General features: G+C 37.1%; 1 protein-coding gene across 3 annotated transcripts in view; it reads left to right on the top strand.

Annotated features, from left to right (window-relative positions):
- The window catches only part of MCTP1 (multiple C2 and transmembrane domain containing 1), a 271,911-nt gene that overhangs the window by 113,703 nt on the left and 133,750 nt on the right, over positions 1–24,458 (top strand). For 2 of the 3 annotated variants that reach the window (XR_010607827.1, XM_065656220.1), the window contains exons 3-5: positions 6,414–6,556; positions 9,990–10,069; positions 10,627–10,735. Coding sequence is in view for 2 of the 3 variants with exons in the window: in XM_065656220.1 (XP_065512292.1) it covers positions 6,414–6,556; positions 9,990–10,069; positions 10,627–10,735 (332 nt within the window). In the remaining variant the exon portion in view is untranslated. Of the gene's footprint in view, positions 1–6,413; positions 6,557–9,989; positions 10,070–10,626; positions 10,736–16,876; positions 16,915–24,458 lie in introns of all 3 variants that reach the window. The other variant, XM_065656221.1, reaches the window with a different exon arrangement.

Here is a 24,458-nt window from a genome sequence, read left to right as displayed (position 1 = left end):
GTATTTAGGCTGACCATTGTAAATTTGTCTATTTGTCTTTTTGCCTGTTCTGTCCTGTGCCAGTAAGGTTTTTTTCATTCTTTCAATTTCATAAGCATAATTAACGTTCTTAGGATAGGCATTTTCATTCTTAGGATATCAGTTTTCCAGAAGTGCTTTGTATAATTTAATCTATTTAGTGTCCTTGTTAGGAGAATTGGATGGATAATTCCTTGACAGGTGGATGGAAGGACAGAAAGTAGGATTATTTATGGAAAAACTGTAGTTTATAGTGTTCAATTCTGCTGTTCAGTGGATTACTGAAGACCAATGAGAAGGCTTGGCAGCTTTGGTAAAGGACAAATAATAATAATTACTATTTCTATTTTTTAAAAATTAATATAAAATAATTGGTGGTAAGTAGTTTCCCTATTTTTCTGAGTAAAAGATTAGACATATTCTTCTGTCTCTTTTTATGAGATGCTTTGTATTGTAGTTTGGATCATAAAAATCCCCCACTTTTTCTTGGCTGTGACTGGATGGGGTCAGAGAGAAGGTGAAGGAACCGGATGTCAATGCTGTTCATGTAATCAATCCAGAACAAATGTTTGTATTAAAAATTAAGCTTCTCAGGAATTATGACACGAAAGTCATTGTGCATCTCTCCTGGTTTCCTTCATTTTCAAATAATTGTAGATTGAATGAAGCAATTCCGAAATGAAAGTAAAATGGAGAAATACTAGAAAACTGTGGCAGATATTTAGTTATAGTTCTAAGCTGAAATAAATTAAGAACACGCTCTTACGTTATTAGTGATTTTAGAAATGTGTACATTGCCCGATTACTTGCAGTGATGAAAAATTCTGTTCCCCCATTTTTATTGGGTATTTGCTGCTTTTGACATTGTGCTTATTCCTGCAGTGTTCCTCCTATGTCCTGTACAGCAGCAAATCCCATTTAATTACGGCGATTTACAGTTAACAGTGTTTGAAGGTTGTGTTTTTTCAAGCCACTAGGGTGAAATTGGTCTGTGTTATTTACTGTGCCTGTGTGGTGAATCCAAAGGGACTCATGATTTACATTAGGAACTGGATGAGGCTGCAGCCTTTGCAAAATTACTGCTTAGCCTTTGTACCTCTGTAGGTGGAAAAGAAAGATCTTGCGTCCGAGTGGTCCGCTTTGCAGCAGTGACAACTACCTATAGGGAAAACCTGAATTAGTTGGTTCGTTTGCCTTTTTCCCTATGACTAAAGCCACAGGGAGAAGAGGGTAGTTTCTCTGTTTTGCTGTTTTCCTTTCTGAAATCTTTTTCTCAACATTCTGAAAAACAGATGATCCACAGGGGAAAGTTAGCTTTTTAACTTAAAAAAAAAAATAATGAAACTAGAATTTAAATTGTGCATTGATGAGCATCTGAACTATGAAAAAGTTTTTCAAAGCGGGGTTGCATATGGCTTTCTATTCTGTTTCAAACGTTACACTGTGAGTGAACAGCAGTGGTGGAAAAATGAATGCACTTGACCATTCTGCAGTTAAATGGTTTTAATTAAATCAGTTATTTAGCTTATGTAATATATGTACTTTCTAACTGGCCATTTTTCTAAAATGTGATTTATTTCCTCTTGTTATATGAAGTATAAAATCATCTCTACCTGAAGTAACAGCTGTTTTTCAGTATTGTTCATCTATATTATATTGTGGGGTTTTTTTCATAGCCTGTATTCTCTCTTTTTAGTGTAAAATTTTAAAATTTGCCTTTAGGATCTCAGTGCCTGGTTATCAGACAGTACAGGTAGATCTTCTTCCAAAGTTTTCTAGACATGCTGGTGGTTTTACTTTGTTCACACTGAGTCAAGTGCAAAAATGCTGCAGAGGAATCTGGGGACTTTTGCCTCATCCTTTCTGTCTCATTAGCGTCAGTTACAGGGGATCAGTCTCACACTCATTACTTGGTCTTGTGGATACATTCACCTCTGTGTTCACCTTTGAATTTTGTTCAGTTAGCAGTTTATTGCATTTTATTAAATGGGATTTCATTAAGGAAAAAAGTCAGTTCAACAAGTGACCTAATAATGTCGAAAAGACTGTTAGGAAGCCTTGGGAACAAATTAAGTAAATGCAAACAATTTATTGAGGTTGTATGCTCTTTATATCCAACACAACTTTAATTATTATTTTGACCAAATTTTATTTTGCTGTATTTCCACTCCATTTCACTACTCTGGCTCCTTCTGAAAAGAAGTTTATTCAAATAAACATTTTGAATATTTCTCCAGCAAATTATTTTAAAATCTTCTGTTATGTCTGCTTATGAGATCTACTCAGTGTCCTGAACTTGCAAAGCAAAATCCATTTTAGGAGGTATCTGCACAGAGAGACACGTGTTAGACCTTGGTGTAACGATGGATGTGATGACAGATGGAAAAAAGAGCCTGCCACCCTGTGCAAAAAGGAGGACAATGTCTCACAATTTGCGTTTTTTTTGAGAGAGGGCTTTCAACTCGTGCATGAAGGCTCATAATTATGTTCTTAACTTCTACAGCTAAGACAAATAGTTATGCAATTGTACCTTAGTGCATTGGGTTCATTTGTATGGCTTGGTAAGAGGGAAACAGATTGAAAGTCTGAGACTTGAATAACAAAAATCCGTGACAGATACCAGGTTCTTGCAGGCTGAGTCTGGGGGGGTCTCTGATTTTTTTCTGGTTTTATGTAATGAGCTTGTAATCACTGTTAACAATAAGGTCACAAGTGAACTGGATTTTCTCTTTCAAATGCATGAATTTAATTTTTGATGTTGATTAAAATTATATATTAGTGTATTGTTACATAATATATCTAAATAATATAGTAACAGATGCATTATGTGTTAATGGTTTAATATTAATAGGAATTAATATCAATATTAATTAATATTCCAATTAATATTAATAGGAATGCACTATCTTGAAATTATATAATATGTGTGAAAATTGTTGATGTTGTTGTTATAATAGATAGAACTAAACCTGGCCAGGGACTTCAAGGGTAATAAGAAAAGCTTTTATAAGTATGTTTGTGTTAAAAGTAAGACTAGGGAATATGTTGGCCCTCTGCTGAAGGAAACAGGATTGCTGTTTACGTGGGGTATGGAGAAGGCTCTGAGCAACTTAAGCTGGGTGAAGATGTCCCTGCCCATGGCAAGGGTTGGACTGGATGAGCTTTAAGGTCCCTTCAACCCAAACCATTCTGTGATTCCATGATAAAATCTATTAAAATTGAGACTCTGTGCCACAAAGCGGTGATGGAGGTGGCTTGACGTGGTTCAGCAGAACTGAGAGAGGACCAAGTTTTGGTCTCTGTTCTGTTTCTCCTTTTGCCCTCCAATTAAGTGAAGGTGTTACTGGAAGATCGCATGGCTGATTTTTTTTTTTTTTTTTTTTTTTTTAATTTTGTTGTTCTTTATACATATACTTTTAAAATTTGATGGTCTCCCTTCAAGGAATAGGAGAGGTCTGTGAAGGCTGTGGGGCTTTTAACTAAGAGGACATAATGAGTTCTCAGCTTTAAAGTAGAGATGGATCAATATGAGCTTAGTGGATTTCTACACTCATAGCACAGATACAAACCCTGAGGTTTTGCAATGTATTGTAAGTGGAACTAACATTTGACCCACCCTGCTACTAAATTTGAAACATAAAAAAGAATTAATATTAAATTATTTGGTAGCTGGATCTAAACTATTCATTGGGAATGTATCTCACAACTGTAGTTTATATCTATTTCAAATTTCAAAAGATTTTTTGAGATTTGTGAAGTCTGCACAATGAAAGATGGTGCTCAAAGGCCATCCAGCTGTGCTTCGAGGCAACAGTGGGGAAAATCATTCGGAGAATTATGGCTTTTGGGGGAGGTATTGCTGGAATTACTGTGGTTGATGTATGGGTGTCCGTGTTCAAAGCATTCTTCCAGTTTCACAAAATGAATTCAACCATCTCATCTTTGCCTTAAAAAGCCTCACCGCTACTTGAATAACCAAGGAACAAGTTACTTGCGCTAGATCAAACATTTTTACACCACTGTAATTCTGCCCCAGTAATTTCAGAAGGGAATGACCATAACCCCATCACATGTGGGGTCACAGTTTTCCACCGCTGCAGTTTTTTGAAAGGGATGTATAATTTTAGGAAAAGAGTACTGACATCTTGTGGCTGCATGAAATAGTGCAAAGAGTTCTGGTCATGCCAGTTTTTCTATTTAGAAGAGCATAGAATGTTGCAGTTCTGACAAAAGGTAATCACTGCATTTCCCAGTACATATAAACACAGACCTCTAGAATATGCAGGTGTCTCTCACAAAAATTTTTTGAAGTAAAAAAAAAAAGTCTGTCTTATAATTTTGCTGTTTCTCATGAAGATGCTAGAATTATCGTTTATTTCAAGACAGTCTTAGGTTAGCTAGACTCAAGTATTATTAAGGCTCAGAAACAGCTGACAGAGAAATAGAAATATGACTTTCACTAAAATGAATTTCATTTATGTAACAAACTGGATTTTTGGGGATGATATTAGTTTGAATTTTCTATCCAGCTTTTTTCTTTGTTGTAAAGACTTAGCTGTATTTTTTGCAACCAAAATACTCAGGAAAAGATGAGTAGTGTTTCTTCAGTCCCCACAGAGGTGGTGGTTTCATGAGGGCCGTCGTAAGGACAACTTCTGTGTCTTGCTGTTGTGCTCCAGAGCCCATCCAGATGCAGATGGCAGCTGGACCAGCTCCCAGATCCATTTGCTGGCCATTTCCCAAAATGTTGGTGCAGGGATAGCGATGAGCCCTGCGGTTGCTCCTTCCAGCAGCAGCAACATGTCGCTCCAGCTTGATCATTCGTCAAGGGGCAGCCTCGTGCTGCTTGACCACTGGTCTGTGGTGGGACCACCAGACACAAGTGGAAGAGGCATTTGGCCACTTCTGTCCTTCTCCTTCCCCTGGGTTCACCCTCTGTCACTGTGCTGGTTTGACTGAAAGTGAGTTAATTTTCTTCATGCAGTTAGAAACTTTTACTTTTTGTAGCTAGTACGGTCATTGTTTGGATTTGGTTTGAGAACAAGAATATAACACCCTGGGACAGAGTTAATGTTGTTCTTCAAGCAACTTTGCAGTGCCTTTGAGCTGGAACCAAGAGAATGTCAGCTCTTGCTGTTATCTTGGTTGGTCTGGGAGCCAAGGAAAATCTGTGCTCTGCCCACAAGTGTGGGGCAGCCAGGGAGGGGATGTGGATGGGACACACCCATCATCTCTAGTCAGTGCATCGTGAGCTGAGGTCCAGTTGTAGGAAATCACACCTCAACGTGGTAACAGCGATGTAGCAAATCTCAGCATGAAACCTTGTGGCTAAGGAAAATGATTGTATTTTATAACAAAACTGATCTTAGTAATTTGCAGTCAGGCTCTCACACCTGCATACTCACATTCTCCAGTACAGATGTGCTGTTCAGGTTGTGCACGACAGGGAGGGAAGGGTGCCGGCCAACATCCTCCTCGCGTCCCCAGGGCTCCTGCCAGTGAGGTGACCATGTCTGTGCCATTTTGGATGTACCACTTTGGCAGTGATTTACCTCCCAGTCTTGCCATGCTCTGTGTGCACAATCAGGTTTTTCCTTGCTGTCCTTTATCTCCCCACGTGGGTGTCTTGAGAAGAGGACACAGATGTGCCCATGTATGGCTGAAAATCTCTGTGTCCCCAGCACATGCCACCCCAAGGGTCCTCCCACCAGTTGTTCCTTCTGACACTTCCGCACCCACGTCCCATCCATTCCTGTTCATGCCATGTTTAACATTTCTCTTCCAGTTTCCTTCAGGGTTGTCTTTCTGGTCATGGTTGTTATTGAGTTGTATCGGGGTGCTTAGAGCTGTATATCATTGCTGGAGGATGCATGTGAGCTTTGTGGGCTGACTTTGGACTCGATTTGCACGTCGTGAGCATTGTAGGAAGTGGTTTTTTGTGGAAGAGAGAAGCCTGGATGCAATAAAGTCCATGGAGAGTCACGCTAGTGGTGTCAGTGGAGCCTATGGCTTTTCAAAGGCATGCAATAATTAAATTAATATTTTTACGTAAATAATTTTAACTTTATAATCAAATTCGGTGATTGCTTTAAGGTAAAAACCTAATCCTAATAAGGACACAAGTCTGTTAACGAAAGACTAAACAGCAATAGCCAGTATTTCACGTGTGATTTTGAGTGTGGATTGCAAACAACAGGTGTTAACGCAGTGAATCACCTGAGTATTGACAGTCTGGAAAATAACAAGTTCTAACAATTAAAAATTATTTCCTCAGCCGCTGTTTTTAATTTGACTGTCTGTAGGAATTACATTTAGTTCTGCTTAAGGTACGTTAGTCTCCATTGCCTTAAGGTGTTACAAGGACATAATTAACAGCATATATGTGTCTTTAACAGGAACCAGTGATCCATATGTCAAGTTCAAACTTGGAGGAAAAGAAGTATTTAGAAGTAAGACAATACACAAGAACCTCAATCCTGTGTGGGAAGAAAAGGCTTCCATTCTTATAGATAACCCAAGAGGACACTTGTATGTAAAGGTGAGACACCATCTGACTTTTGTCTGTCAAATTACAACAGAAAAGTTATTGAAATAATTCATATTTTGTAATTCTTGTGTACTGAAAAAATTGTTGTTCAATAGTGCGTTACTAAAGACTAGAGGTGAAAATTATTTAAATTACATCCACATAATGATAATGTCAACATTTCAAAAAAAACCAGGTAAATATTTTTGTTTATTTAAGGCCATAATTGTTTTATACTTCTTAGGTTAATTTAAGAACTTACCAAGATGTGTGCCAAATTCTCCTAGATTTTATGCGTTTTTTTCTATTTGTACCTGAACATAGTGAGTTTGCTTGTATGTTTTGTAATGCTTTATGCTCTTTTTTTGTTTTAACATTGTAACTTTACGTATGTATCACATGTCAGGTTGATTTTGTCATAAAAGAGTAATCCTTTGTTCTGAAATAACAGATAGCTTGAGTTTAAATCAAAGAGAGGCCAGCAATGCCCAGAGAAATTAGCAGCAGTGCTACTAGTACTTTTTGGTATTGGAATGGACATTACAAAAAGTGTGATCATTATTTTATAGGCATAAAATGGAAAGGCACTTTTCTGGCCCTAGTAGTTTATGGTGATCCATACCCAAGAGTGATCCCTAATTGTGTAAAATAAAGTAGATATACGTTCTAAATATGTTATAGGAAAAAAATATACTCTTAGGATTCTGGTTAGAATATACATAGGTCAAAAATACTTTGAGAAAGATTGGAAACTTAAGTCTTACCTATGCAATCCTTTTAATTGGTCTGAAATGATACAATGCTTCAGATCAGCATCAACCTTAATCTCAAATAGATGACAAAAATTTCAACTCAAATATGGAATTGTAGATTTTCTTTTAGCAGATCAATACCCCTTAAACAGCCTTTGAATATTGATCTGTACCATGTTGCATGTATTCTGCACAAATAAAGCATTCATAGTTAGAAAAGCATAAAGTTAATTATAATTCTCAATTGGCATTTTCCTGCCCATATTAAACTTGGTGACTCATACTGAATGAACATGTGCCCAACCCTGTGATAGAAAGAAGCAGATTCAAAGAAGGACACTTACAACATAGCTACCTGTTTTGGTTTATTTATGCCAAATATCAACCCTGTAGTAGGGTCGCAAGGGAATAGGTTTGTGTATTTTTGTGGGGTTTTTTTGTAGAAAGAGTGTGTCAAGTGGTCTAATCTCTATTCGTGTTTGAAATATTTCACACAGTGCATTCAGAACACAGGTTTTCTAGCTTGTTCACATATTCTAAGACATTTAAATTGTAGTATCATAGATTCACAGAATCATGGAATAGTTTGTGCTGAAGGGCCTTCCCAGCTCCCCCAGTGCCACCCCTGCCATGAGCAGGGACATCTTCACCAGCTCAGGTTGCTCAGAGCCCCGTCCAGCCTGGCCTGGGATGTCTCCAGGGATGGTTCATCCACCACCTCTCTGGCCAACCTGGGACAGGCTCTCACCACCCTCAGGGCCAACAATTTCTCCCTCATGTCCGGCCTGAATCTTCCTCCTTTAGTTTAAAACCATCACCCCTTGTCCTGTCACAACAGGCCCTGCTCAAAAGTCTGTCCCCATCTTTCTCATGGGACCCTTTTAAGCACTGAAAGGCCGCACTAAGGTCTCCCCGGAGCTTCTGTTCTCCAGCTGAACACCCCAGCTCTCTCAGCCTGTCCTCCCAGCAGAGCTGTTCCAGCCTCGGATCATTCCTGTGGCTCCTCTGGCCCCTCTCCAGCAGGTCCATGTGTGTCCTGTGCTGAGGACCCAGAGCTGGACCAGCACTGCAGGGGGGTCTCACCAGAGCGGAGCAGAGGGGCAGGATCCCCCCAGACCTGCTGCCCACGGGGCTGGGGATGCAGCCCAGGGCACCATTGGCTTCTGGGCTGCGAGCGCACATGGCGGCTCATGGCCAATCTCTCAGCCCAGTGCCCCCAAGTCCTTCTCCTGGGGGCTGCTCTCCATCCCTGCATCCCAGCCTGGACTCATACCGGGGGTTGTCCCAACCAGGGGCAGGACCTTGCACTTGGCCTTGTTGAACCTCATGGTGTTCACACCTCTTCAGCTTGTCCAGGTCCCTCTGAATGGATCCTGTCCCTCAGACATGTCAACCGCATCACTCAGTAAGTCAGCTGAAAATATTTATTTGACATTTACGTCTTGATAATTTGTAGGGAGAGAAAACAATTCTGTTAAGATTTCATTATTTGTTCTCTATACCCGCTAGAATGAATATTAGACATAGAAAATAATGGAAGTACGCACTGAAGTAGATCAATGCATATGGCAGTTGAGCTCATATAGTTGCATTCAACCATTTGAGTCCCACAGCAGTGCTGTAGCCATTGGGCCGTGGGGTTTCTGCTACTGCTGTCTTAACCCAGTCCATATTAAAGTATTTTTAGAAGATGAACAGCTTTAACTGTAATAGATTAGTTGAAGTATTGATATAAAAATTGAAGACCTTGAGCTTAGGCCTGTCACATCTCAGTTAAATGTTATCATTACTTGTTGTTCACAAGCTTCACTCTTACTTAAAGGTGAAGGTATATTCTGGTCCTCAGAAATTCTAGAGACAATATTTTCAAAAAAAATTCAACTTACCTAGAAAGTTTGATTTTGATAATTGACATTTCCCCATTTTTATTTTTGTAATTTTGTGTCACAACTTTTCTTGTGTTGCTGTCCACCTTTTTTTGTTTATTTCTCTCCAAAAGCTGTCCCTAGTTTATTTTTTGTTCCTCCTTCTGACTTGGGAAGGCATAATTCATCTGAAATTATTGATACTGTTCCACATAGTGGCCCCAGAATCAGCAAATTTCTCCAAATGCTTTCTCTTTCAGGTGGCAAGTTAGCAAGCAGTATCCTCGTAGCAGAGTAATCACTATTTCCGTACACATATCCATTAAGTGTTTGTCTTAGATTATAATATTTTGAAACGCTGGAAACTTATACAGCCTACAAAACCTAAAATTTTATCACTCCTAATACTGAGGAAAATGCTGTAATAACGCACTTTTCACAATCACGTCCCACCCTTCTGCTTGTATTTTGCACGTTTGCTAAAGATTTCAATTAATGTATAGCAAATCAATCATTCTGCTTAATTTCAGTTATTCTTTCATCTTTCTCCTGTTAGTGCCTATGTTTATAAAAATGCTTTTATCATTTTTATAAAACTGATGGTGTTCCCCTATGCAGTCTAGTAGCATTACACCCCTGTGCCTATAATTTCTGACTTTTACATAAACAGTTTCAAACTGCCAGAAAGTCACAGGTTACTCTCTGATAGTCCTGGTTTGACATGTGAGAAACGTGTGGCTGGTTTCAAAAACCATTCATAAAGCAAGAAGATATATTAAAAAAAAAAATCCAGTACTGAAAAATGGACTTATCTTGTGTTCATCTTAGGTCTTTGACTATGACTTTGGACTTCAAGATGACTTCATTGGTTCGGCATTTTTGGATCTCACTTCATTGGAATTAAATAGGTATAGCACAAACAAGTTTACAGAGTAATTCTTTGTGGTTGTCTACTAATGTCATGTTTGTGGAAGTGCAAATCGAACATTATGCTGGAAAATAATTATATAAACCTACAGCACATAAACCTAGCTGGGGAAAAACACTTATGTTTAGGGAATTGCTGTAATATGAATGTTAATATATTAAGTGATCATGCACGATATTCTTTACAGTGTCTATGGAGGGGTTAGCTTTATAAGCACTTTAATCTTTTTTTGGTATTATCTTCATTCATAGCATTACCACATACTGTTTAACTTTTTTCTGTGTTTCTTAATCCATTAATGCTACAGTTCAAATTTGATTAATTCAGTACATATAAGTACTTAATACAGATTAACAGTATTTCTTATTTATTTATGAGTGTTTAGACTGTAGTACTTACCAGCAGAACTAGGCTAAATTTATGACACAGTTTTCAAGTAGTTGCATATAAATGCAGATGCCTTTAATTCTCATAATTCAGAAATTTCATTGTCTGAGAAACTGAAATCAAAATAAATGCTTATATCTTTGCTCCTAGGCAAACAGATGTTACCTTGAGACTGAAGGATCCTCATTACCCTGACCATGATCTGGGAAGTATATTATTGTCAGTTCTGCTGGCTCCTAGAGAAGAACAGCGAGAAGCGGTAATTTTAAATATTTTAATATGTCATCACTCTGTTCTGTGGTTGGATGACTTAAAGCACAAGAGTAAACCACATGTTCTGAGGTTCATGTGATTTTCCCAGTTCTTAAAATAACACCGAACACTGTTTGTGGTATAGTACAGCATACTTTACCTGAAGTGGATCCTCCTTGAGATAGCACTGGAGGACGCAGATGGAACAGAGCTGTTCAGCAGTTTCAGATGAAGTCACTTGCAGGTGAATGGTGCTGATTAATATGGAAAAATATCAATAAACCACTGTTGAAGAATTTTGGACCTAGTGCTGCCATCTCTTGATAAGAACATTTGAATTTTATTCCATACTGAAAACCAAGACACCTGAAGAAAGGTAGTATTTCTACTTTTTGACATTTAGCGATGAAGTATTATTTGATGGTTTTCAATTTCATGACCAGGTTTCAATTACAGAATTGTGCAGGTTTCTACACTTATTGTAATTCTTTCATCAGTCTTAGTTTTCTGAGGTTCTTAGTTGTAAGTGAAAATAGTTTCAAATTTTCTAGATCATGTTAATAGTGATAAATATTATCTCTAGTTGGATGCATTTTATGAGTATTTTGTCGGTTGACTTTTGACTCGAGCAGTGGTACTGCAACTATGCAGAAATAAGAGAGATGACATCTTGCTCAGAGGTCATAAAATAATGTGGATTCCTTTGGCTTCAGAGAGGCCAAGAGAAAAGTATTAATATGATGAAATTTTCCATGGGTATGGTCAACTATATATTTTTTTAAGAGCATATATGTTTGTGTATGCTGCAGTGTGGCACATCATCCTGTTTCATACCTGAGGAATGTTTGCGGCTTGTAATATTGTTCTTTTTCCACTTTCCTTGTAGCTGTTATTAAGTAGCCTAGTAAGTCAGTTATTGGAACTAGGTGTTTGGTATGACAGAGGTGTAGGGTTTTGAAAATAGGTTTCCAATCTGTTAATTTTCTTCAGGGCTTTGGAGGAAAATTGAAGTAATGTGCAGGAAGCTTATTTAAACAGTGTATTTTTCTTTTAGCAGTATGTTTGTCCAGACAACTAAGAATACTATCTTGCAAATTTGCACCACAAACATTTGTATCACTTAAATTGAAAATATTTCATTCCAGGACATTTATTTGGTGTGTATTTGGGTGAGACCAGCATTTCTGAGTAATTAAAAAGTGCTGGGAGCACCACAGACTTGCTGGGTAGCAATTTGTTTTATACGCAGCTGACTGGTTCTAATAGGAGGAAGAATTGGGTTTGTAGTCTTACGCATTTCATCATTACCTTTCTATTTTGGAAGCTAACCCTTTTAGTCTAGCTCAAGTGGCCAGTTTTTCTTCCCATTCAAACTGTTGTTATATGGGACTTCATTCTGAAAATGACGGAGATTTAGATTAAGATTCTGATTCTTAATCTGAAGTTTTAGATTTAATCTTAGAAATCAGTCTTCCCAAGATACAGATCTCAGACCAGAGATCTTCTAACATAAAGTCAGAGAATTTGTGTCACAATGCAGGGAAGACGACCTACAAAATTAATATTGGGTTGCTGTATATGAATGTGTCACAGCTTTAAAAAATCGAGGTGCAGTTTTATTCAATCACCACAGGTACTTATTTATTTATTAGATTTTATTTTCTCTCTAAGGAATAGATATATTATAAAATGTGTTGCTCTAATTAAACTGTCATACTTGGTTGTTTTTAAAAGGTCTTGTAATAATGAAGATAATTTTTATTGAATTTAGTATTGCTGAGATCAATACGTTTTCAAAAGTTACATTAGGCAATCGAGGCTTATTCCTGTCCACCCTGGAAATATGCACCGTATAAAGTAGTAGTTAAAGCAACTCCTACATTGCCAATCTGTGTAGCGCGCTGTTTAAATGAATACTGCTTTCCTTCCCTTCTATTGTCTATACACAGTTAGTTATTCTAATAGTATACTTGAAAATACGTAGATAAAAACCTGTGAGCACCTTTAAATACGCTTCAATGACTGCTGCACAGAAGTCATAGAAACACCTCCCCTCACATCACGTGCATTTTTTTCCTGGCTTTGCAAATTTTCTTAAATCCTGCAGGTATGATATTCCTATATATCCTACATTTCAAAACTGTATTTTCTTCTGAGCAAGTTTTAATTTGTTCAGGTGATAATTCTGAATTATTCACACGTGTTGTCACTCGTAAACAGCATAAAATTGTTAAGTCATCAAGCTGAAGAACTTGGAAATTAACTACTAATAATTGAATTTCAGATACTTTAATTCCATATGCTTAGAGAGTTTATTAAGACCATTGGGGAAATAAAAAAAGGAATAACTTCAACACCAGAAGTCCTAGCTTTCCCATGGAGCCATGGAAGGAGCTTTGTGTCTTATCCTGTATTTTAGGCAGCTCTGTAGCCGTAATCTGGACCCAGCCCTGTTGAGCAAGACTCACTGTTCACAATGTCTCATTCGGTAGCTTTTTTATGCTGATTAGACCTTCCAAGAAGATCCTTTTACTGCCTGAATTGAGGCAACTGAGAGCGTTTTGGAGATCGTACATTGATGTGCAGATAAAGTCTTTCGACGGTGCATTTGTGAAGATGGAGGACAGGTCGTGTAGCAAAGTGTTTTATCGGCATATCAAAATAACGCAGCTGTGCATTACAGGAGATGCATCCTGTCACACTGCGTGAGAATTACTGGCACTGCTGGAGGATGAGTTACTCCAGTTGAAGTTTGGAGTTAAATGGCACAAAATTGGGGGCCGTGTTGTATATTGCCGCCTGTCTCTGAGAGAGTTGTTATTACCAATGATTTAAAAAATAAGCAGTCAGTTAGACAGAGTAGTAGTTTATTTTGGTTCAGGTGGAACTGTCTTTTGTGAAGCGCTGAGGTGTGCAAAGGGATAAGAGAACTCAATACGCACAGGAACATTCTCTTCCATCTCTTTCTGAAAGAAATTCTGATGAAATGCAGATTTTCTGTGTGCTGACCAACGAGATGTTCTTTAGTATTTATAGCTGGAAGGTCCCGCTTCCTAGGATCAAACCAGATTACGTCTTTGGATTCAGATATCAATTCAGAATATTAATATACACAAATGTATGTATAACCATATTTGAAATTAGGTTACAGACTAGGAGAGGGGAGCATTTTATCTTTACTGGGTTGTGAAAAACAGTGCTTAAATAGTTTACAATTTGTGTTTTTCCAGTAGCAGCATATTGGATGTGGTTTCAATTAAAGGAGGTTCGGTATACTCGTTTCTCAATTAAGAACACATTGTTTGATTTTCATGGTACATGTTATTGGAAGAAAATGCAGAAGTAGCCTGCGCTTATCATTGAATATTAATGTCAGAGTATGGGCAAGTGAACAAAACAAGATTTCTAGTGAATCTTGTATGGAAGTATGCCTTTCATGACCTAGTGTTTGCTCTAAAGGCATAAAAATGTGAACTTTTAAAGTAATAGTCCTGTAATATCTCATTCAAACTATGTACATGAACAGAAGTCCTATTCTTTTGAGTTTTGGCTGCTGAAGGCAATATGATTTGTTCTGATTTTTGAACAATCATAAATTGTAAATAAAAAATGATGAATTAATTTTTCTAATACAACTGTAAAAATAAGAACGTCTATAGTATTTGTGAAAAGTACAACCTATTTCCAGCCTAACACAATTAAGTTGCAATAACACTAGTTCAAATAATTCATTTGCTCCGTGCGGTAAAACTTGTCCTTTACATTAATGCAGCATTTTTATTATTACGCTTTGAGAGATAGCTTAGATAGCTAGTGTAAACTAAAAAGATGTTAAATAAATAAATATGGGGAAAGTATGTATATATAAAAATGTTAAAAAACATGACCTCTAAAAATTGTTGTTATTTTTAACTCTTCTTTTAAAAAATAATGTGTTTATGGTGTACTTTCTGTATTTGTTATTAATTTCTGCCTTTGATGACCAGTTTAAAAGAAGTCAGAACTAGCAATGACTTGATTTTTTTTCCTTAGACATGCTCTTGTTTTATTCCAACAGTGTTCTATTAATATTTCTCTGTGGATACCCGTGGTGCTGAGCATGCCCATGTGCCGTGTGTAACTGCACGTGTGCCAATTAAAAACGTGTATGTGGTGTCTGCAGGTTCTGTGTTTGTGCCACGGTGCACGTGGGTTTTTCTGCCTCTTTCCTCCACAGAGTTCAGGGCACAGATTTCATCTGTGGAGAGCTCACAGAGTGACAGCATCCCCCATGCCCCTTCCACAACATTTCTTTCCAATCTCAGTCTTAGAGGCAACCCTTGCCTACACAAAAAAACCAACCAAACAAAAAAAATTGGTTATTTGATGAGAACTGTTGCCTGGGAGCCGGCAGAAATTGGGGATGACTGTTCCACCACTGCCAGCAGCCTGAGTATCATAGAAAATGGAAAAAGAGAAGATGTGCGTGCTACTTGGATGTTGTTATTTAATGAGAATGAAATTCATGGGATTGTTTTTTTCCTTAAATAATTTGTCCCAAATGATGCTGAATTTTTTTTTTTTCATATGAAACTATTAACAACATTAACTTGCTGTCACTTTTCTTGCTGTCTTAAACCTTGTAACGCAATTATTATTTTTTTCTTAAACTTGCCAGCAGGGTAATTAATAACATCATAGAAAAGAAGAATGACAGGCTCAGGGCATGGAATATTTTCAGATTAAAAAGCTCCATGTAGATCATCCATCCTACTCTGCCCTATGCTATTTGTTTTCTTGGCTTCTAAGGATGATGGCATCAGTTTATCCTGCTGCAGCTGCTGGTAATGCTGATGCACTCAACAAGTATGGCTGTACGTTTCTTTAGCTGCTGCTCAAATTAAACTGAAAAAATTTGAAATAATATTTGATACATGGTTAATTCAGCTGCTGGACCATATTGTCCTCCTTGCTCACAGCAGAGCTGAGTTTGTGCTCAGGCTTGTAGCTGTGTTAAATGAGTTAAATGGCTTTCTCCAACTTTATAAAATGATTAGTATCCACACATATTGTCCAAAGGCACAGTGCTAAAGTTATCATAAACTTATTGTACAGCCTTTAGGCTTGAACTGTCCATAGCACTTAAAAATTTTCCTCAGCAGCTGTTTTTTTTTCCTCCCCAAAACCAGCATCTATTTGATGAATTTCTGGATATTTCAATAATATAAACCCTGTACATTTTTTCCTTTTTTCCCCACATAATACTTGTAGTGCTTAGCAAGGAAAAATTTGCATTTCAAAATTCATATGTTATCTGAAAAAGAAAGTGGGTTTGCAATGGTTAATAAAAAACTAATATGATATTTGTTTTTCATAAAATTAATGGCCTTTGATTTATTCTTGCTCAGTGTCAACAACAGACTGCTAAATGTTTTTAGATTGTATAAATTAATTTATCCACATTTCCACAGAACTGCTTTAAGCAAACAGTTGTGTAAATTGTCCACCTCCCTCTTGAACAGCATGTTTCTTTTATTTAATTATTAAGAATCTGTGTCTGTGGACACCCCGGCATGTCAGAGCATTGTCTCTAGCAGCGCTAAGGTTTTACAGATTATTTAGGTAATGGGGTGGTTCTCCTGTGTTTGGGGTTCTTTACAGAATCAAAGTACGTTTTTTTTTCCATCCAATGTGCACAATTATCAAACCAAACAGCTATTCTGCTGTGAAACTAATTAGCAGTGGTAACCTTAAGGATTTAGTCATAGATGCATGTTGTCCAAGGAGCCTTATGCAGGATTTCTTTTTATATGGCTACACCAGTGAGCTGAACGGTAGTGTTCTGAAAAATTGGAGCACATTAATATTAAAAAACCACTATCATTGAAGTATCAGTCAAAATTGAAGTCACTGTCACTGATGTCACATTCATTTTTTCATTTGCTTATCTAATTCTTTCTTCTAAAAAAAAAAACCAACCACACACGAAAACAAAAACCAAAACCACTAAAAAAATAAAAAAGAAGAAACAATTACGCCTGGGTGCAAGTGTTCATGTCGCTGCTTCACTTGTAGTGTTGGTTCCATGTGGGTTGTCCCACTGGAGACGTTGCCCTCCTTTTCTGTATTGCAGAGAAAAGGTAATTAAAATGCTCTATTTTATTTTCAGACAATGCTAATGAGGAAGAGTTGGAAAAGATCAAGTAAGGTAACTTTTAGCATGTGGTCATCTGCCTTTTTTTGGTTGTCTTTTTTTTTTTTTTTTTTTTTTAACGAAACATGCCATGTGGGACTGGAACTCTGTGGCACAGGATTAATTCTCCTTCAGATTGTGTTTTGACAACATTGTTTTGTGTCCCATCAAATCAAAATCATGAAACCGCCAAGCTTTTATTGTGATCATTAAAACTCCCAACGTTGTCACAGCATTTTAGCCTATCTTGAAGTCATCAGCTCCATGTAAGTGTCAAGCATCCTGATTGTTTTTCTAAAAACTTTAATTTCTCGTGCATAAATGGTTTCCTTAAACCTTGTTAACAAAGATTTCATGCCAAAAAGTAACTTTCATTTTCATATTACTTACCCCTCTTGCTGATGGGGGTTTCGTGCGTGGAGGTTTTCACAGCTATGCTTCTCAAAGACTCATTTCCCTGGTTGCTGGACGTATGCAGAGAAAGAAAATGTATATAGTTTCTGAGTAGTTTTCAGGCCCATCTTGCCTAATGTTGTTTCCAAGTTATAAGCCTTCTTATTATTTGCATAGTTAAAGACCAGAACTAAAATTTTTCCAAGTCTTGAGCTACTGTGGTAGATCTGGGTTTTTTTGAGATATTATCATGTAAAGGTGTTAAAATGGGAAAAACGAAATAGCTTTTTGGAGTGATTTCACTTACTTTGTAAAGTGATTTATTTTTCTAGCATACTGAGGCACACATTTAAATAGAAGGCTGTTAAACAACAGGATAGAGTTTGTATATAGTGTTCACTGACAAATATTTGCACAGTATTTTTAATGTTTAAAAAAAAGAGCAGGGTTCATGATTCTTCACTTACGGATGGGGCTTCAAGTTTGCTTGTGCGGTGAAGGACAGTCCTCAGTCTCTATTTCCTTGAAATCTGTGAAGCAAAGGTACTTGCTGAAGTGATTATGATGTGCAGTATTTTGATTCATTCATGTAACTTTTCCTGAAATACCTAAGTTGCTTAAAATTCTGCGAGGGTGGTGAAGGGCACGGCTGTTTCGCATCATGAAAGTAACGCGTTAACTCCTGATGTGCTGAATATATTGGACGACAATTTGTAAAACGAGTTTATTAGGAACTTTCTGATACTTCAAATTTCAAATTGACAAAACCATGAGGTTCAGTAATCCTGAGTGAATGGCACAACAAAATAGTTGGGAATTCTTCACAGCTGTTTAAGATAATTATTTATCCATGTTCTCCTTTGTTACATTCATTTAATAACATTTCATTCAGCAGTTGCCATTTTTGCAAAGGGGCATATCAAAAGATTTGGGAAGTAGCAAATGTATTAATTTAAGTATTGCATTTCTCTGCGTTTATCTCAACTGAAGTAATAATTTTACCTAGAGATATAATACATGTACTTCACCTTGCATGTGCTGTTACATGTGATTTATATACAGAAGTACCTCGGATAAACCATAGGAGCTCATTTGCCTTGTGGAGCTTTTCCAGAGTTCCAAATATTTGGTCTACTATTGGGAAAACAAATTTTAAAACCTATTTTTCACAAAGAATTCCTTCAAAAAATTGCTGTTCTCTGGTGTGCAGGATGATCAATATTAAATAAGACATCATTTGCAGATTTAAAAAAAATGCCTAGAAACAGGAGCTATTAGATAATAAAGTACTCTATATGGGATTCTTCTTCAGGAAGTATCTTACACTTCTGAGAGCTGAGAAAAAACAGAATACTAAAATTTTTGAGAAATATCATTATAAAATTTCCTAAACCTGCTTTTTTAGCTTGCTAGAGTCTTCACAATGGCACTTCCAGTAAATGAATTTGATTGTACAGATTATGACAGTATATTTTGCTTCTTAAAGTTTATGTATTTGAAGCCTACCTGTTCTGTAACATACGTAGCTTGACGTTCAGATATCACAGTGCAGACACAGTGGCATTGCTTGTGTTCATGAACTGCATTACCTGCACATGGTTCCTTGGGTGTGTGCCGTAGACGTGAAAAGAACAGTAACTGATATTCTCTATTATGGTATCCAGGTACTTGCAAACCCAAGTTCTGAGCCTTTACTCCTTTACTGCTCCCCCTATGCACCCTAATGATGAAGTTATGGTCTCATGAAATACTCAGGTCAATGCAGCTGTGCATTTTACCTATTTGGTGTGTAAACAAGTGTTTTCAAACACACCAGTATTGTAAACATCTGTTAGCAGTGTTGCAAAAATGTGATGCCACTTTTGCTTTCATTTTTAGGGTTTTTTCTTCTGTTGCTGTTTTTACTTTTCCTTGTCATGTTTGTTTTATGCCAGACATACTCTTCGTTAAAATTCGTGGGAGCCAGATCACTGCTTGTGCTGTCTGGGTGAGAGGGAATACTCCTCTTTCACTGAATGTATCAAAAATCAAATTCAAGCAATTTTGGAGTCAGAGTGTTTATGTCCTTGTTCTTTGAAAAGGAAACTCAAACCTCCTGTCCTCAGTGGCAGGAGAATACCTGTAGGCTATTTAAAAAAAAAAAAAAAGACAAAAAACCCAACAAACAAAAAACACCTTCTGCTGGGAAGTTACAATTTGCATTTGATTTCAAATTGGTTGTTTAATTCAAGCAAACCAGTGATGATGAGCTCGCAGATGAGCTGTTTGCTGCATGGTACGGGAGAGGAAGCAGCTCCATTTCTACCACCACCTCTGCACTAAGATCTGTCACACATCAAATAAAGGTGGACGTGGAAGTTTCTTGCACTTTTTTTATGGTCCAGGTGCTTTGCTCAATAAGTTCCGTGTGCCCGTGCCTCCGTTTCTGTGCTTTGGAGTTCGGTTTGTTAGATATTCTGTTGGTTAGCAGGCAACTGATGCAGCAAAAAGGCAACACTTGTGGGGTCTGAATGGTCAGTCATTTGTTTAAACCAAATAAAGGATTTTTTTTAGCTTCATTTTTCTTTTTAAAAAGCTATTGGAAAAACTTTGACCTATGCAAAATGGCTTTCTGCCTGTGGGTCTGACCTGTTCTGCTCCTGTGGTTCTCCACGTCCACCACCGTTTTCCCTTAGGGCAGATTTTCCCTTTTTGCATTAATTCCTCTGCAGACTTTCCTGATATCTCTCAGTCTTTGGATTGAGAGAGACAATCTACCTGCTTCTTTCCCACTTTCTAAACTGTCTGGGTACCAGATCTAATTTCGTAAAACAGTTCTTGCAGTCCAGGTGTAAAAGGAGCACAGAAAAGCCCAAGCTTGCAATAGAGATAGTTTATTACTAATAGTGAATAATTTATTACTAATAGCGAACACCACCTATGACAGTGAGATAAATAGTGCTAATTGCTGAAGTGATTCCCCTTACGGAATCCTTGACGTGCAAACTATGATGAGAAATAAAGCTTTGCCATTTCCAGCGTGAGCTAGCATAGACGAATTGGGAAGCGTTGTTTTCTCCTTTTTTCTCTGATTGTGAAAACAACAACAACAAATATCAATTCTGACTTCTTACTTGCTAATTCTCTGCAGCACAGAGACTTAATCAATAGCTGAGGAAAGGTTGTGAGAAGGCTGCCTATTAAAATGTTGGCAGCATAAAACTGAGTTAGAAATGCATGTGTTGCTCTCTTTCTCCTCGTCGTTTTTGCTCAGTGCAATGCTGTCAAAAATAATAGTAAAAAAAAAAACCCACCTTAAAATTTTCTTTACTGTTATTAAACCTAAAGCTGACAGCAAAGGAAATAAGAAACAGTTTAAATGCACCAATTTTCTCATGCAAAAATCATGTTCTCTTTAATTAAGTACTTCTTCCTCATTCTTCTCTTAGCTTATAATAGTGAAATTCCATTACTTTTGCTGTGCCTTTACTACCAGCATTTTTAAAATATAAAAATCTTACTGCTTCTAGTACTTCAAAATCGAAATCATAAATACCAAACCTGGGGTCAACGAAGCTGCAGTTATAATTCAGCACTGACAAATATATTTTACAGTGAAAATCAAACTTTCCCTTGATTATAGGTGGAAATGAGGAAGGCAAGAGCCTACATACATTAAAGAAAAAAAAAAAAAAACCAAAACAGAGCTGCATTTGACAATTAATTTTTGCATTAACTTCAGCAGAAGCCTTTATATGGGTACTGTCTCTCAAACAACATTTCACTTTATATAGAGCAGGCAGAACTCTCTTTTGCATCCAGGGTAGTGCAGGGAGAGCTCGCTTTGAAACCTTTTCCTCCCTGTGCCGAGTGGGAGAAATGGAGGCAAAAAAATACGAGATAAGGAGTTTTAGGAGATAACAGGAATGTGTCTGGAAGGCAAGGCTGATGGGGAGGCAGGTAGTGTTGATGAGCAGACCAAACATCACTTCCCAGGATTTCAGATGTCCGGGATATTTAAGAATCTACCTGTGCACAGCGTAGGTGTGAAAAAGACAGAAAATAGGATTAACAGCCTGAAAAACTTGTCTTCCTGCCCTAAAGTGGGAACAATGACAGCTAAACTGTGTCTGACGGGTGTTTGTTTTAACCTGTCCTTAAAAATTTGCGGTGATGGATATTCTACAACCTCCCCAGAGAGCTGGTTCCAGTGCTTAACTGTCATTTCCATTAAAGGCTGTTTTGTTGTTTTAGTTTTTTGGTTTGTTTTTTTTTTTCCTGGTGTCTAACATTATATCCTGTGGTGCAAATTAAGCTAATCTCTTCCCACAACATAGATGGGTATGTTTTATCACAGAGATTTGGGCACAATTTATACACACATTTTAGAGTAAGTCTGAAAAAAAATGATCCTTCAAAATATATGTGTGTGTGTGTATATATATGTAATTCAGAGGAAAGTTTTGGGTGCTCAAATTAGGAGCACATAAGAGGGAACGAAAACAGCGGTATTCAGAATGAAGTTCTGCTGTGAGCAGAAAATGAGTCAGAATGAATAGTGAGAAGATGGGAGAAATTAACAAACCTGGGGTTGAGCCCCACTTCTGCTATAACGAACAGTTTCCACACAATGCGGATTTACTGGCCATTCCCAGAGAAACATGACAAGAAAATGTATTTTGGTTTCATCTGAGAACCTTTATAAGCATCGTTGTGTTTGTAGTCCTGTAGGACAATGAAGTGAATCGCCTAAGATGAGAGCACCGAGGTCTGATACCTGCTGAAAAGTTCTGATAGTTTATGTAGGACACATACATTGTGTCGGTCAAGGCAGCAAATATCAGTTTTTAACACAATAATTGAGAGGAAGGTGCAGCACCTGAGTCATCATCTTCTAAGCTTTCCAGGGCAGAAAACGTTTGGAAATTAAGATTGGTTTGATCAGTTGTCAACGTCTTCCCTTTCTTCTTACTTTATAAAAGAGGAGTATGGGAGTGATCAAGCTCTGTCTAGTATTAATTACATCTTCCAAACAGAAGGTGAGTAATTTTTGCCTTGTAGGCAACAGTTGTCCTCCTGGTTGTGAGCTTGGACAGTAAAACTGGTAGCTGCTGTGTTAGGTTAATGATCGTGTAGATACTCATGGGGAAGATGGGTAAGCAAAAGCTGTAATACTGGTTGACCAAGTTGTTCATCTTCCTTATTTTTTAAAAAAAGTTCTGATGAAATTGTCATGTTCTCACATAGAGGTTTGATTTTCTCTGAACAGCGATTCCTCATGATGAGTTATCTTGAAAATTTTTGACCAGCTCAGCCAGAGGATGAGTGAGGTGCTATCTCATATAAATAGTGTATTTCAACAAATCCTGCACTCCTAGAGAACTAATTAATATACTTACTGACTCTATTCACTAATTCGATATGAAGAAATAGGATTAGGTCATGTTTTCCTGTGTAACTATTCAAGCAAAGGTATTTTAATGAAGACAATACCTTTTAGCAAAAGCATACTGAGAAAGAGCTCCAACAGAAACGTTCATTTCACTGAAAATTATTTTCATTTGAATGTCTGCTCTCGCCCTTTTCACATCTGTGGAACAATTGCCATTAAGTTGAATTCAAACATGATCAGACCTCCATGTTAAAGTGGCTACATTAATGGCACATTAAGAAAACATCAGAAAAACCTTTTGAGTGCTTTAATTTAAGGACAAGCAGGAGAACAAGTGGTTTGGCATCTTTAGCCAAACACAGTAGGGGAAAAATTATTTAATAACTATTTGCTAAGACCTAGAAAGTCACAGTATTCCAGTAAAATCTGGAGGAAAACATAAGACGTCACCTTCTCTTTTACACCTTCTATTCTGTTTCCTATTATCAATAATAAGTTTAGGACTGGGAATACTAGAATACACTAAAATGTAACAATAATTTTAATTCATACCATTAATACGTGATGAGCTGTTTCAATGTGACTTCAATCAATTGGAACCAATTTCTTCCCAGAAATGATGACACATTAGTCTGCATTGCAACAGGTCGTGTATAAACTAAGGCTAAAATTACGTTATCATCCCAAAGTCATACCTGAGAAGCTACTTCTGATTAATTATAATTGGTGATAAAAGAGTTTATTTACTGCCTAAATCAAGTGAATTAAAGTGATTTTAATTTGCATTTAGATAACTATTTTTGATAATTGAGCTTCAGAATGTTTTGCATATCCTTTTAAAAGGAAAAATGCAATTTATGAACATTTTAAAGGCAGAAGAATTGCAAAATGTAATGCTTTAAGCTACTAATTGCTGGTTTTAAAATTTATTTTAGAAGCTTTTCTAAAAATATGTGTGTTCCAGTTACACAAGCTAAAGTGCTGAAAACTATGGCCATATTATCTGATGCTTTTATGCCCAACTCAAAATATCTAATGTGGCTCTGCTGTTTTGTCTTTTCCTAATATCAAAATTTTAATGAAGCATTTTTTGCTGTTTTAAAATTGAAACAGGTGCCTTTCCACTGGAATCAGATGCCTCTTGAGTAGAGAATAAAATTGGAAATAGCAAATCATGGTCTAAGGTTTGCAAAGACCAGCAAAAGTGTAGTTGTGTGGTAGTTCTGAATTGAAAGAATTTGCAAACAGTTCCATCTTTCAACCAGCATCTTTCAGCCAAAACTGTGTGGAATTTCAGAATAGAAGGTAGAATTATTTGGTTTGGGTTTTTAAGGAGAATCTTCTTAAGATTGAGAAAATATTTGCTTTTGTAAGCTATGAGGCTCTAGATGTCAGCTTATCAGCTGTAAATAGTGATTGATGGAAAGCTGATAAATAATGGAATAGAGGTAAAAAATGTTAGAATAGATACACTTGTTTGTTAGACATCTGGTTAGAAAAATTATGCAAATATTTGTTGAGGCCTATATTTGCATTACTTGTATGTGCGTGATAACAGCTGAGAGGTTTAGCAGTCAGAGCAGCATTTCAGTGTGGGTTTTTTTTCTGAAAGCACCGGGAGATGCTTTTGTATAGTTTCTAGTGAAGTGTTGTGAATCCCTATGACTGTCCCTCCATCTTTTCATCATATGGACAGGGTACACAGAAGTAGCAGCTATATCTATTGACATTCTCCACCTTTATTCTAAATGTTTTATCCAAACCATGCAAGCATCCTAGAAACTGGAGGAAGAG

Source organism: Caloenas nicobarica, chromosome Z (assembly GCF_036013445.1).
Source record: "Caloenas nicobarica isolate bCalNic1 chromosome Z, bCalNic1.hap1, whole genome shotgun sequence".
NCBI classification, from domain to species: Eukaryota; Metazoa; Chordata; class Aves; order Columbiformes; family Columbidae; genus Caloenas; species Caloenas nicobarica.
The sequence above is the reverse complement of the archived record's forward strand: the minus strand, read 5'-3'. Positions and strand labels throughout refer to the sequence as shown.